Source organism: Rutidosis leptorrhynchoides, chromosome 3 (assembly GCF_046630445.1).
Source record: "Rutidosis leptorrhynchoides isolate AG116_Rl617_1_P2 chromosome 3, CSIRO_AGI_Rlap_v1, whole genome shotgun sequence".
In the NCBI taxonomy this organism is placed as follows: Eukaryota; Viridiplantae; Streptophyta; class Magnoliopsida; order Asterales; family Asteraceae; genus Rutidosis; species Rutidosis leptorrhynchoides.
Genome location: NC_092335.1, coordinates 122,192,325 through 122,209,460, shown reverse-complemented (window position 1 = coordinate 122,209,460; position 17,136 = coordinate 122,192,325). Strand labels below are relative to the sequence as shown.

Genomic DNA, 17,136 nt, shown 5'->3' with positions numbered 1-17,136 from the left:
TTTTGTTAGTTGATTGTAGCAATACCGTACTAGCAGTCTATTGAAGCAATACCAAATCATCAATGGTCATTAACAAATCGTGTAAGGGGGCTTCATCCAAATTTCCACGAGTTACTTGTTTTATACAGGTTTATTTTCGATTTAATACATGTATATGCATATTCTATGAAATAAATCGTCTCCCGCTTTTATGCTTGCTGTATTCATAAAATCCAATTTTCAAGTCATATATTCATTAACAGAGATGAAGAGGTTTATTTTCATATTCTATGAATTGATAGTTGATGGAATAATGAAACAGAGATGAAGAGGTTTATTTTCATATCATGTTAAAAATGAAGGTAAATTTACGTAATCAATTAAAGTTAGCCATTTACTTGCATCGATCAATATTTTACCATGTCTAAGTTTACATCCCTTTTCTTTATTACTTTTGCATCAATCACATAATTACTTCGATCGGCAATAAAACTCTAACTTTAACGGCGTCTGGGAACATCCCTTGGTAACGACTTGATACAGTTAACGGGCTACCAGAAAGCAAATCTGAAATCTGAGATGGGTAACTGCAATAATCAAACATAGACGTTAAATTAGTAAAAATGCATTTACCGACAAAATGTAGTTACAAAAAAAAAAAAAAACTACAACGCACCTCAAATGATTTTAGATTTTCCAAAGCATGAAGGGTTACATTTGTTAGCATAGGCAACAAAGAATTATCAAACAATCGTTGTAGTTGATCGCTAATTGGTAATACCCGTTGGTGTTGTGATGTATGAAATCGCTATTTTCCTTGTCAACTTTTTTTTTTAAAGGAAAACTCACACACCCATCTAATTCTAACACGAATAAATATACACCACGAAATGTCCGAAGCAGGACTCGAACCCTCAACCTCCAGGTTGTAAGGGCAAACTCACACACCCATCTAATTCTAACACGAATATATATACATCCAAAATCCTTGTCAACCTCTTCATCTCTGTTTCATTATTCCATCAAAACTATCAATTCCTAAATTTAACAAATTACAAATAAATGAATAAAAAAACAATCTTTCGAAAAAATGAAACTCATACCACATGTTGTAGTATATCTGTGAATTATAACATGTAAATTATAGCCTTTAATGCCAGCGATCGGAGATCGGTTGAAGAATTTCATACAGTTAGGAAATCGATACTGCAAAACATTCAACCTGAATTGGGAAAGCATAAACCCTAAACAAAAAAATGAACAAATATAGAAATAGAAAAGAGTTCAATATAGAGCAACAAAGATAGGTTCAAAGTGTGAATAGTGTCAAATACTGAATTGTATCAACAGTGACAAAATAATAGGGTACTTTTAATTCTAAATGAAATCAAGAAGAATGTTAGCTAAAAAGTTACCCCGAAACACAAATTACGCCTCAAAATGCGCAGATATCAGGTAACAACCTGCAAGCAATTGCGTAAAGTGAGATTTTAGGGGAAATTAGAAACAAAACAAAAAGTAAGAACAAATTGAAACTGTAAACTAAAGGACGACGTTCCCTTGTTAACTTCTTCGCTCCTTTCAGTCACTTGTCATCTTCTGTCCACATTTAATTATCACCTGACATAATCAATTTAGTCGAACACCTTAACACCTTAGATGCAAAATCATAAACCAAATAGTAATCATGTGCTTAGGCGACACAACTATAATAATTATATACATTTATATAATATATAATATTAAATAGCTCATGACTTGACCCTAAATTTTAATACTTGTTATTAGTGGATTGACATTTTAATACTTCCACTCAAATGGGTCAAATTGGATATGATTACGAATTCAATTAGCTATCAAGAGTATTGAACATTTGAATTTCATGGACTACTGAAAAATATTAAATTAGAGTAAGAGAATGTAATAATGAACATAGGTCACATAACTACAACCAGAATTTGTAATCAAGAGTTGTTTGAATTAAATAAGTTAAAAAAAATACAAAAAATTGACCTGTTTAACATGTTCGACATGTTTGATCTTTTAACTACAAGGAACAGTTATATAAACTTAGTATATAAACTTCTAGTGATAAAAAAAATTGGCAGCATAAATGGCTCAAAAATTTTAAGCTTTAGTCACTTTGACAATATTTGGTCAAACTACACTAACAATGCTACTATCCAAAAACTGACAACACATCCAAATACTATCCAAAATATTAACATACCCACTCAATAAAAATTATGTACCTATCTTTAACCTGTATATCCAAAATTCATTATCATTCCTTTCTAAATCAAAACATTTTATTTTGAATCTTGACTCATTAGAAGTCAACCATTATAACTCTTTCCGTCCAGAATTGCAGATGTAAACAAAGTGTCAATCTAGATCCATTACTTGAAATGAGGAGTAAAAATGTTCCACAAGACCTACCCAAAATCAGTAACAAAGAGTATTTATCATTTGAAAATTATAGGTTTAGTTATTATACTATCATAGCAGTATCATGGATATGAAGTTAAAAAAAAAAATGCATAACTACATAGTTTGCACATATAAAAAGCTATTAGTAGGGAATTAAAACCTCACATAACAAATATATATGGTAATATGTATCCCGAACAATCATAAAAAAAATCATAAATGACAATAACTTCATCAACACCACACTCAATAATAGTACAGAAAATTATACAGGAAGTTCAAATTAAAAAATAAATTACATACACAAACCTATTACTTACATAAAAGTAACAAATACGGTAACTTTTATATTATTTCATCTAGAGCAAGCGTCAATGACTACAAAACTGAGGCAGCAACATGATGACTACTAATTGACTATGTGGTATTGGGTTTTGTTGTTGTTGTACTAATTGACTAAAGTACTAAACCCTCAATAGTAATCAAACCTGGTTGTTAACAATCGCTACCAAATATCTTTAGATGCCTACTCCTGCATCCCATGATGACCACTATTTGACTACTATTTTACCAATACAAACATCATTCTTTCCATCCTTAACTGATCAAAATTAGCTGCACTAATTGGATTTTTTCCAATTCACTATGAAACTTAAATTGTGGTCTATTTTTCTTAACTTTGCACATTTGGGTTATTTGCTTACATAACACAAATTAACAATATGCACAAAGAAAGAAGTTTTGAAGGTTAACATAAAAACATAATTTAACAAATGCTTTATATAATATTAACTTATCCGTGACATTTGTCAAGGCTGGGAAGCACCAAATGTGTATCTTTTGATCACATACAATAGTAACACTCGCAACTCGTGTAGTACGCTTTATCTATTCAAAATAGCTACATATTATGTACACATGTACTTTAGCTTTAATCATCACCAAGGACCCACGAAGTGATGAATTGCAACTTCTGGTTTAATTAATCATTACGTCTAAAATTAAGTATGAGTGTATAAACCAGTAGAGAATGCATCACAAACAAATATAGCTCAAACAATATGCACAATTACATGATGCACATTTGATACACCGAAAGAGAAGGCGTAAGCATACATCATAAAATTTGAATTTTAATCAAGTGAACAATCAATAGAGTCTATAAAGGTGAGTAAGACCCTAAACCCTAAATCTAACCCCTAAACCCTAACCTGAAAGAGAAAATCAAATTACTCAGATCAAATTAAAGATGATCAACATCTGAGTAAATCAAATCACAACATGGATCCGAAAGTAAGTAACTTGAAAAAAAGAGAGGGATTTTTTATGGATTAAAATTAGGGTTAGGTTTAATAAAAAAATTTATAAATTGTACCATGAGTTAGGGCACGAACGATGCCGGAACAGTGACCGCTATAATCTTTGAAGATATCTTCTACTATTCGAAGACCTGTAGCCATGTCCGTAAAAAAAATTGAATTAAATTGAATTTTGAAGTGTTGAAAGAAGATTGAGTATTCTATTTCCCTGATGTGTTTAGATTGTTTGGATAACCAAATTGAAAGCAAAATAACAAATACAATATAATATGGTATTAATTAATGATTTCACTATTTAAAAACCCCACGAAATCGCGGGTCTTTAACTAGTTTGTATATAATAATAAAGTAAATGTTTGTTGATTAAGTTAGTGTAGAACAATTAAGTGAGTGTAAGAGCAAGTAGGAACATAAACAACATATAGTCATAAGGAGTAATTGAAAATTGAACAAACATTAAAATGTTAAAAATAAAGTTGATCAAGCATACATCATTCATTCAAAAACACCAAGCAAAAGCTAAATATAAAAAACGCGAGTTAGTAAAGTGCTTATTAAAAAAGTGTACTAAAAGGCTTGAAACACTTGAAACGAATTGCCACATTAATCATCAGCAAGAATAGCCTTCTTTGCTTTAGTTGTGGAAGATTTGACTGAAACTGGGCTACCTTTTGGTTCTTGTTTAATAACCTTTTTTGGCGGCGTATAGCCAGTACTGTTTCCCAGATCAACATTTTCATTCCTATCGGATGACAAGTTGGTTGATCCACACTGAAATTGACAAATATGTATGTGTTAAAAATTATATTATAAGTATGAAATACAAAATAGACAAATGACATGTTGAAGATGCATAAACTGGTTGTAGTAGCTTAAAAGTAAATTAGTTGGATAACTTTGCAGATTCAGATAAATCAGTAATAGAAGCTTCGAGGTTCCTTTTATTGATTTTCTCTTTGTCATTGATAATGCTAAAAACGAACATATATTTTATAGCATTATTCCTCAAGAAAGACAAGCTTTTAGTTGCAATTGTTCTATTTACAAGTGATATTCGTTTAAATAATAAAAGGTGAAGACAAAAGACAGATTCGACGAATTAAAGACGCAAACGACCAAAAAGCTTAAAAGAACAAATTACAATCAAAGAGGTTCCAATTATTGATAAGAAACGTCTCGAAATTACAAGAGTACAAGATTCAAAACGCAAAGTACAAGATATTAAATTGTACGCAAGGACGTTCGAAAATCCGGAACCGGGACCAGAGTCAACTCTCAACGCTCGACGCAACGGACTAAAAATTTCAAGTCAACTATGCACATGAATATAATATAATATATAATTAATTCTTAAAATTAATACATATATTATATTATATTTAAAAACCGCCGGCATAAAAAAACAAAGACTTTTGAGTCTCCCCAGCTGGCCATGCGATCGCATGGCCTGGAGGAAGAAACTCCATGCGATCGCATGAGCATATTTTCCAGCCCACAGGCCTATAAATTCGCAGTTTGGTGAACGTAAAAACACATCTTTTTCTTCTTCACTCAAACGTAGTATATGTATATATAATTTATATTTTAATTTTAATTTTAATTTTAAATCCTAATAATAAGGGTGTGTTAGCGAATGTTGTAAAGGTGTAAGTCAAAATTCTGTCCGGGTAACGCTACGCTATTTTTAATCATTGTAAGTTATGTTCAACCTTTTTAATTTAATGTCTCGTAGCTAAGTTATTATTATGCTTATTTAAAACGAAGTAATCATGATGTTGGGCTAATTACTAAAATTGGGTAATTGGGCTTTGTACCATAATTGGGGTTTGGACAAAAGAACGACACTTGTGGAAATTAGACTATGGGCTATTAATGGGCTTTATATTTGTTTAACTAAATGATAGTTTGTTAATTTTAATATAAAGATTTACAATTGGACGTCCCTATAAATAACCATATACACTCAATCGGACACGATGGGCGGGATATTTATATGTACGAATAATCGTTCATTTAACCGGACACGGGAATGGATTAATAGCCACTAGAATTATTAAAACAGGGGTGAAATTATGTACAAGGACACTTGGCATAATTGATAACAAAGTATTAAAACCTTGGGTTACACTCAGTCGACATCCTGGTGTAATTATTAAACAAAGTATTAAAATCTTGTTACAGTTTAAGTCCCCAATTAGTTGGAATATTTAACTTCGGGTATAAGGATAATTTGACGAGGACACTCGCACTTTATATTTATGACTGATGGACTGTTATGGACAAAAACCAGACGGACATATTAAATAATCCAGGACAAAGGACAATTAACCCATGGGCATAAAACTAAAATCAACACGTCAAACATCATGATTACGGAAGTTTAAATAAGCATAATTCTTTTATTTCATATTTAATTTCCTTTATTTTATATTTAATTGCACTTCTAATTATCGCACTTTTATTTTTTGTTATTGTATTTAATTGCACTTTTAATTATCGTACTTTTTAATTATCGCACTTTTATTTATCGCAAATTCATTATCATTATTTACTTTACGCTTTAAATTAAGTCTTTTATTTATTCAATATTTTACATTTTGTTTTAACTGCGACTAAAGTTTTTAAAATTGACAAACCGGTCATTAAACGGTAAAAAACCCCCTTTTATAATAATAATATTACTTATATATATATTTATATTTTTATAAAATAAAACTAATATAGCGTTAAGCTTTGATTAAAAGATTCCCTGTGGAACGAACCGGACTTACTAAAAACTACACTACTGTACGATTAGGTACACTGTCTATAAGTGTTGTAGCAAGGTTTAAGTATATCCATTCTCTAAATAAATAAATATCTTGTGTAAAATTGTATCGTATTTAATAGTATTTCCTTGTAAAATTTAATAGTATTTTATACCCCTTAGCTTTAACATCAAGTATTTTTGGCGCCGCTGCCGGGAATTTTTCTTGCTTAAAAGCCGGAAGCGCAACGCTAAATAAAAAAAAAGATTTTTATTTTTAGTTTACTTTTATTAAAATACGCTTTTGTAAAAATACGTTTTAATATATTCGAAAATATAAAAAGAAAAATATAAATATAAATATTTTTAAGAGTTTGTTAAATATTTAAGTTCTATAAAAGTTTCTTTATATTTATTTTATAAAAATATAAGTTTTATTTAATTTATAAAAATATATTATATAAATATTTAAAACAGAAAAAATAAACACAGTAAAATAAAAATAAAATAAACTCTCGGGCCTGCTACTGTAGCAGCCCGTAACCTGGCCTAAAATCCTGGCTCATGCGATCGCATGAGCCCGAAGGCATAAACTCATGCGATCGCATGAGAGTGTCTGACACGCCAACAGGAAACCCTAACTGCATTAATTACGGTGTATTATTATTATTTAATAAACCCTAATTAGGTTTTAATATTTTATTATTTAGTTTAATTTTAGTTTTTAATTTATTTTATATTTAGTTAAATTAGTTTATTTAAATTGTAAAATTAATAGTTTTATTAAATAAATAATATAAAAATAATATTTTTATAAAAAATTGTACTTTTTACAACTTTTAGTATATTTTTATATTTTGTCCCTTTTTAATTGTTTTAGCGTAATTTTTTGTATTTTTCGCTCGTATTTAGTTTTAATTCATAGTTTTTGCCATAGTTATTTTTATTTCTAGATTTTTAGGCTTTGCCGTAAAATCCCTTAAGTGTTTTTTTTTTTAGACTAAGATTTAGGTGATTTAGAATTTTGCGACGCCTTTTTAAGTTTTAGTACCTTTTTAAGATATTGCCATTTGGGATATAGTTTTACTTGTAAGCTTTAATATTTTTAGACGCCTTTTACCTATGTATCAATTATCATTCCAATTAGTAATCTCAATTTGCGATTATAATTTTAAGTTAGTGATAGTAATAAGGTTGGGTTAGTCGAGTGTTTTTAAGTTCTATAAGTCATTTTTTTTATTACTTCTTATTTTTTGACGCCTTTTATTTTTTCGATCTTTTCTTTTTCGACCTTTTTCGACGCACTCTTTTTCTTTCTTATTTCTCGCTATTCTAGTTTTAGGATATAGATTTTTTTTTTCTACTTCTTATCTATACTTCTTAAAATTACGAAAATTTATTTTAAGTGGTTAAATTGATAGACATCAAAATTTTCTGATTCGTAGTAATAGTTGGATTTGTACGTGGACCGGGTTATTGGAGCCAAACAGTCCTCAATTATATTGAGACCAAAGGAATCCTGCCCCTCTGCTGCATCTTTTGGCTATTCGAAACGTGGGCAAAATCAGAAAAGTCTATTAATTGGATAACTTATATAATTTTTCTTTCCTTTTAAAAAACTAATAGGATATTCAGTGAATGCACCGAGCAAGACGTTCACCACCTTTTGTACGTTCACCACCTGTAACTCGATCAAGACATCTAGCTAATATTACCGTCATTGATTTTTCTTTAGAATCGTCATCCAGTCGACCAAGTACTCCAATTCAAATTTCCGATAATCCATTTTTTGAACCCTACCTCACAATTGAGAATCCGGAGAATATTCAGGGACAATTCGTAGATCCTGAACCATTAATTTTTCCTCCGGAACCACCAATCATTCAAACAGATATTGTTGAGGAACGAACCATTAAATCAGAATCCTCTAGTGATTCCGATTCAACAAATTCAATTATGGAGAATCTGGAACCTTTAAGTATGGAAGACCGAATGAGAGCTAAACGCACTGGCCAAGGTCACGCAATTACTCATCCAGACATTAATGCACCAGATTATGAAATCAAAGGACAAATTCTACACATGGTGACTAATCAATGCCAATTTAGTGGTGCGCCGAAGGAAGATCCAAATGAACATCTTCGTACCTTTAATAGCATCTGCACTCTATTTAAAATCCGAGAAGTGGAGGATGAACAGATATATCTCATGTTATTTCCCTGGACTTTAAAGGGAGAAGCCAAAGATTGGTTGGAATCGTTACCTGAAGGGGCGATTGATACATGGGACGTTTTAGTTGAAAAATTTCTTAAACAATTCTTTCCGGCATCTAAAGCCGTAAGACTTCAAGGAGAAATTGTTACGTTCACACAGAAACCGAATGAAACTCTATATGAGGCATGGACAAGATTTTGAAAGTTATTAAGAGGATGTCCGCAACATGGTTTAGACACTTGTCAAATAGTATAAATATTCTACCAAGGATGCGACATCACTACAAGGAAAGACATCGATATAGCAGCTGGTGGTTCTATTATGAAGAAAACCGAAACTGATGCTTACAAAATTATTGATAACACTGCTTCCCACTCACATGAGTGGCACCAAGAAAAAGATATCGTTAGATCATCTAAAGCAGCTAGAGCCAATTCTAACCATGACTTAGATTCCATTTCCGCAAAGATAGATGCTGTCGAGAGACGAATGGAAAAGATGACTAAAGATATCCACTCAATACGAATTAGTTGTGAGCAGTGTGGAGGACCACATTTGACAAAAGATTGTCTCAGTATTGAATTAACAATGAAACAAAGAGAGAATGTTTCATATCTAAACCAAAGGCCTGGAAATAATTATCAGAATAATTATCAACCGCCAAGACCAATTTACAATCAAAACCAGAATTATAATTGAAATATTTCATACAACAACCAACAAGGTCCTAACAATCAACAAGTATCCAATAATACTTACAATCAGCAAAGACCTAATTTTCAAAACAAACCACCACAAACCGATGATAAAAAGCCGAATTTAGAAGATATGATGACAAAGCTAGTTGAAACTCAAACGCAGTTTTTCACATCTCAAAAACAAACTAATGAACAAAATGCTCAAGCATTTAGAAATCAACAAGCTTCTATTCAAAACTTGGAACAAGAAGTAAGTAACATAGCAAGGTTAATAGGTGAAAGAAAACCGGGAAGTTTACCTAGTGATACAGATACTAACCCCCGGAATGAAACAGCTAAAGCCATTACCACAAGAAGTGGTACAACACTTAAACCACCTGAAATACCTGTAACTTCTGATGAAGCTATTCCTACTCCACAAGAACCACAACCTGATCAAGATAAGGAAAAAGAACCGGTAGTTGAAAAGGTTAATTAAGATAACACAGTTAAGGCTAAACCTTATGTTAAACCATACCAACCACCACTTCCTTACCCGAGTAAAATGAAAAAAGAGAAACTTGAAGCCGAGTGTAACGACCCGGATTTTTCCAATCGTTTTATACTTATGAGATTAATATTTACATAAATTAAACCTTACCAACATGATAAGCAATCCAAATTGTTGAGACTTGTGTTTTTGAAAAGAGTTTTACACAACGTTTGACCGTCCAATTTGACCGATGATATCACGAACTATATAACATACGATAATTATACGTTTGTGTATATATATGTATTTATATATATTTAACATGATCTAATGATGGTTTAATATCTCATTGTGTACTAATGACAATGAGTTATAAGTATATTTTGAAACTACTAACTTAAGTTTTCAAAACGATAACTATACGTAACATTCTTTGATATATATACTTATAACCTATAATGCTTATACATGTATCGTATATATAATGTATCTAATCACTTTTTAAGGACTTAAATACATAAAACAATATAAGTATATTCACAAAAGATAGCTATATTTGAATTCTCATTCCGTTTCCTCAAGATTTCTATACGTATATCTAGGGTATATGTACCCGTATCATACCCAGCTTCTATATGTATTTACTATTGGTATATACACATAAAATCAACATCCTAATCAACATTATTACTGCCCTAGATATGAGGTAACTAGGATTTGTCAAGTAGCATGAATTATTAGTAAGAAAACAAAATTAGGAATCCTTTTCTTTCTTTATAAACTAAAAATATTTTTATGAATGAACACCATTTCTTCACTCCATTTTCTCATACCTACACCCTCATTTCTCTCTCAAAATACTCTTAACTTCATACTTGATCATCTTCAAGAATTTTCCCCATCATTTAGCTTCAATTACAAGCCTTAAACACCATAAGAAAACTCTTTCAAGAACATATCAAAATAACCACCCATTTGAAGAAGTATACTTCCAACCTTTTGATCTAACTCCACCACTCTTTGATTCCAAGATTTTTTATTATCTCTTACAGTAACTTTGTCCAAGTAACTTGAGGTAGTAACCTTGTTCATAATCTTGTTCGATTCATAATTATATAGCTATCTTATTTTATGTTGTAAAATTTTAACAACAAGAACATAGTTTGAATGATTTCAAACTTGTTTGCAAACTAAATAGATCATTCTAACTTTACTTTTAAAATACTTCAAGACCTGTAATATATCATAATGATATGCTAACTTAACAAGATACAACTTGGTTTTACAAAGAACACCTTAAAATCTGAATCTACGTCGTCGGAGTGCAACCGGGGGCTGTTTTGGGTTGGATAATTAAAAACCATCTTGAACTTTGAATTGGAAGTTCATGTTCTGGAAAAATGATATTTCTTATGAATATGTTAACACATAAAAATTTCATAGTTTAACTCAAAGTGTAAGTATTTTTAGAAAAATGATCATTAAATGTTGTTTTTATGATGGAAAATGATCACTTTCATAAGTTTTACCAAAGTTTGACATATAACCTGTGATTTCGAATACAAACTAAGGTATTTTTAGTTCATATTCTTAAAATTTGACTCGATCCAAGGAAGTGGCAAGTTGAACCAATAAAAACGGAGTTGTAATGAAGAAACTACGACTAAAACAAGATTGGGTATCCGAAACTAGTTTAGCTACGAAAATATTTGGAGATAAAGTAAATTAATCATATATTTTCTAATTAATATGATATTTTATATATAATTACTTATGATTTGATTTTATATATTTCAGGACCACCCGTAAACAACACGAGAAGATTAATCATAAGACCTCATGATTGTACGCAACACGTCATTTGACAACACGGTACTTTATGTACGCAACACGTCATTTGACAACATGGTACCATGGGTCGAGATTAATTCTGATCAATACGAATACGATGGGGTCTTTATTTATTTTATTGAGCAACTAATTGTGGACCACTAACATCGGACTGCTAACTACGGACTAAGAAAATATTAAAAGTATTATAAGTGTGTATATATATATATATATATATATATATATATATATATATATATATATATATATATATATATGTAACGATTACTTGAAAAGAAAATATGTTGATATATTATATATATGGTTAGGTTCGTGATATCTATCGGAGACCAAGTCGAGTTAAATACCTTCAAGGCAAAAGTGAGTATATAGTCCCACTTTTAAACTCTAAATATTTCGGGATGAGAATACATGCATTTTATGATTTACGTTATGGACACAAGTGATTAAAAATATATATATATTCTATGTTGAGTTGTACCACTGGCATACTTCTCTGTAACTTGGTAACTACTATTTACATGAGGTATTGTAAACGCGAATCCTGTTGATAGATCTATCGGGCCTGACAACCCCAACCGGACTGGACGACCAGTATTCAACGGTTGCACAGTACTTCGTTTCGGTGACTACACTTGGTACGGTGTAGTAAGATTTCATAATAAAGGGAATATGCGACGTTGATTAAATGTTAAGTATGGTTATCAAGTGCTCAACAACTTAGAATATTTTTTATTAAAACGTTTATGTATATGAAATCTTGTGGTCTATATTTATAACGCTGCTAGCATTAAACCTATATCTCACCAACTTTATGTTGACGTTTAAAGCATGTTTATTCTCAGGATCCTAGAAGTCTTTCACTGTTTGAATATATGTTAGAGAAACCATGTGCATGGAGTCATACATGTTTTATTCGAGGAAGCATTGCTTTCACAAATTCATCACCGTGTATTTATTTTGACTGCATTGTCAACGGAAGTATTCTTGTAAACTGTTATTTACGGTGATTGTCTATATGTAGAAATCATCAGATGTTGAAAACATTGAATTTTAAATATTCATTTATGGTATATCTTTTCAAAAGAATGCAATGTTTATAAAACGTATCATATAGAGGTCAAATGCCTCGCGATGTAATCATATGTTATTGTATTCGTCCCTATGGATTGGGTCTGGTCGTTTCATGTGGTATCAGAGCCATGGTCTTAGCGAACCAGGTCTGCATTAGTGTGTCTAACTGATAAGTCGTTAGGTTGCATTAGTGAGTCTGGACTTCGACCGTGTCTGCATGTCAAAATTTTGCTTATCATTTTGTGTCAAAAATCATCTACTTATCATCTGTAGGAAATTACCTGCTTATCATCTTAAGTCTAAACGCGTCTTACTGCATTCATTGCATGAATGGTGTATAGACAAAATTCATATCTTAGCGTATTTGCTAATTCATATCTACACGTATCTGTTACTGTAAACTTTATCTGACATATTCCGTAAATCCCTCCATAATCTATGAGATCTTTTGTTCTATATATATGGATATTCTATATAATTAGAATACCACCCGATAGCCGGAAAATCATTTCATATCGAAAAAATCCTTTATTCAATCATACGAAATGGAACTCTTCACTAGTTGAAGTCCCTCGGATTCCGATATGGAATACCACTCAAGCTCCGAAAGCAGTGTGACCGGAATGGATCAACCAATCAGTCATCATCTATTTTGGATGGATTGGGGATGGGTTCGTAGCCTCCTCAATCATTGGAGACAAGAAGAAGGTGATCCCTTCCATCCACCAAATTGCCCTCTTGACGATGAACCTGAAGCACTTACCGGCGAACCTGTTCGAGAAACCATTTTCTCTCTCATTTCCAGAGTATCTCATCACGATTATATACTACATCAAATTCTAGATTTTATTTATCCACTCGTCCGAACCGACAATCACCCCGGTGTAATAGAAGAAGTCAACGAGCTTCGCACTTGGGTAGTGGCTTTGGAGTATACGGTACGAAGGTTACAAACACCATCAGCAGCATCAGCAGTATAACCAGTACCGTCAATAACATCAACATCGCAAGCCTCAATACCCTAAGCACCAGCAGCATCACCAGCATCAACGTTATCACCATCATCAACATCAACAGGATCATTACCACCACCAACAATCACATCCACATCACACGCCTCAATATCACCATTCGTACCTTGGATATCAACGTCACACGCACCATAGATACCAAGAAGTACCAACAACAACAAACGATGAAGTATTGATTCATAACTTCATCGGAGAAACATTCTATGGTGATTATGTAATCTCTAAAGACATAGAGATTATCTATTTCTGCCTTAACCATAAATCAGATGAGTGGACAGAAATGATAAAAGGAAGAGTAGAAACCCCGACAAGAATGATGCGTAAGGTACAAGCTAGACTTGTTTTACCAACAGCATCAGCAGTACCCTTAGCCTCACCAACACAGTCAGTGCTGTCAACATCGTTAGAATCGTCAGCAACTTTAACATCACAAGCTCCACCAGTTCAAGAATCACCGTGGACATCATCAATAACGCGTATATTGCATCAACGAGTTATGAAGTATTAACTCATTCTTCTGAAGAATTTATATAAATATTTTATATATATGAATTCGAAAACCAAAATAAATCTTTTCGTACTAAGCTATTAAGTATGAATTGAAAAAGGGTAGATACTACTCGTTTAAATTCATACTACAAATATGCAATGATGTACGTCCTTCGTCAGCAACTTAATCATCGTTAACTACAATCCCTGTTTCAATTCAATGAATTTCGTTTTATAATAAACCAAGTGTATTATTCAATAATATGTTTGATTTTACACTTTCATCTTCAATGTACTCGAAGCTTACTGGGAAACAACATTCATATCTTGCGAAGTTAGCAAGAGTTCAATGAGTATCAGCATGATTCACTAAGGAAATATATATAAGAATAAATAATGAAGTATTGATCCATAACTTCATTAATATTCTGTGAAGAATATGTGGTTACTAATCGTTTTAGAGATTACTTATTCTAGCTCAAACCGAAAATCAAATGAGTCTAATATTATATTGACTTATTAAATTCATGATTACATCTGAAGAAGATATATATGTACATATATTTTCATAAAGATTGTAATAAAATTCTCTGGTACAAAATATTACTTGTGAATTTTTTTTAACGGGTAGGTAATACCCAAGAGATATATAAATTCACAATTAATATGATTATATTCTTCGACTCTGATTCAACAATCATCAACTATACTCACTACCTTCACAATAATATACATTCTTTCATAGAAATCAAAACAACCATTCTCATCCAAATTTGATTACGGAAAAATGAAATCCAAGTCAAGACTTAACAGAAGACATCACTCTTAGGACTCTTACATCTTTCAAAACTATACTTTGACTTCAAAACTATGCTAGAACATCATTCGATTCTTGGAACCCAGAAAAATATTTGTATCATTCAAAGTCCTAAAACATCATATATATATTAACAATTACAATCTATGATCAAACCCTTCGAAATTCCTGAAGACACTTCAAATAATGGACAATCGAGATGATGATCCAACCACACATTACCCGCAGTCTTGCACCTGAAAAGCTCTCGAAACCAAGGACATAATTTAACACGTATCCGCGTTAAATCTTTTAGCATTTATTAGCAAAAATAACTTTGCGATTCCTTTTCAAAATAGCAAATTTTGTCACAGTTTCAGCAAGTCAACCTCGACTTTCCATTCGAAGTAGCCTTATTATAACCTGTAATACATACGATTACCCTTTTGTTACCAGGGAACCTTTTATATTCCACGACATTATCAGCAGATGTACCAGCAACTCGTTACCCCTTTGGCGGAATCAACAATTGGTATTTTGAAATCTAGCAGCATTTCTATTTCGGCAGTTATATATATATATATACAATGTCTATCCACAAGAATTACATATTTCAAATGTGAAGTTTCTGAAAAATGCTCCAGTCTATGAATTAGTGCTATTTAGTTTTGGAAAAGACTGATAAAGTGGTAAAGACAGTAGACAACAATTACGGTCAGAAGTTTGACAATAAAGAATAATAGATTGGAAAAGCTCGAACGAAAAATTTGGTACTGGAAAATGGATTGAGCAAAGTATAAAGGAGGTCGTGGACAAATCACAATGACGAAATCTACCTTCAAAGGATTCAAATGATTCAGTGTCTGCTGAAACCGTTAGTAAGAACCTTACTCCTTATTCTAAACCTTCACAGACAGATTTTCCGCGTCATTCCCTGATCTTAGATATTCTAAGATATCATCGTATTTTTCATTATAAGTATCTCCGATATTCCTGAAGATATATTCCCAACTATCCTCATCAAAAATTATTTATCTCTTCACAATATTTGCGTTACAACATAAAAGAAACTGTGTTAGTTTCTAAACTCTGAAAAATTCGAGTTTAAAATATGAATGTTTTGAAGTAGTGTTGGAAACTGAAGCATGAATTAGTATAATATAATGACACTTGATCAACGTGATTATATTACAGTAATTCATGCTGAGTTTCTAAATGGAACATAATGATTCACAGATCATAACGTCATCATGTGCCATGTTACACAACTCTTACATTCTACCCAATCTCCAAACATATTAAGAACATATCTCCTTGATAATTCTATCTTTTCGGACATTCTGGTAACTTACCAAATCAAGATCGTGCAATTACTATTTCCTTCTTAGAACATTAACTATTTTTATTTCAAAATTCATACCTACGAATTCCGGACCATTATTCGCTTGACTCGAAGTCAGGAAGAGGAAACAGAAGTATGGAACTGTTGAATATAAAAGAAAATATAAAGCTAGACAACAACAAATAAATTACAAACCGTGTATATCAATACGTATTGCAACGTAAAGGCACGGGAGAATTAACAATACTATAACCCCAAGGTAATAGTAGAAATAAATAAAATCCTCCGGAGGTAGATGAAAAAGAAGAATGACAGAGATGAAAGTTAAGAGTATATCCAGGATCAGTACTGGATGAAGCATACTGATAAATGTTTTAAAGTATGAATTGAGGGAGGAAGAATAGAAGGTATGAGTTGTAAGGAAATGAAAGGAGGTGGATTTATAGTAAAAGATCCGACAGAGCAATTAAAATAGATGATCGCATTTAAAGCGGATTCTAATTTCCTTGATTATCGAAGAATCAAATCTCATTATGAAGATTTTACTCCAAATCTCTTGAACTTGGAAATCAATCCTATCTACGTCAAAAGATATGACGAATCTATACCTACTCATTTCACCCTTTGGTGATAGACTCACTCGTACTCTTCACAAAAATCAAATTGCTTTATCAATATTACTTGATGATAATAAA

The 17,136-nt window shown here is 31.7% G+C and overlaps 1 protein-coding gene across 1 annotated transcript in view; it reads right to left on the bottom strand.

The window, feature by feature from the left end:
* Positions 1-4,331: 4,331 nt before the first annotated feature.
* The window catches only part of LOC139900337 (uncharacterized), a 38,608-nt gene continuing 25,803 nt past the window's right edge, over positions 4,332-17,136 (bottom strand). The window contains exon 13 of the mRNA XM_071883118.1: positions 4,332-4,499. Within this exon, the coding sequence (XP_071739219.1) occupies positions 4,332-4,499 (168 nt within the window). The remainder of the gene's footprint in view (positions 4,500-17,136) is intronic.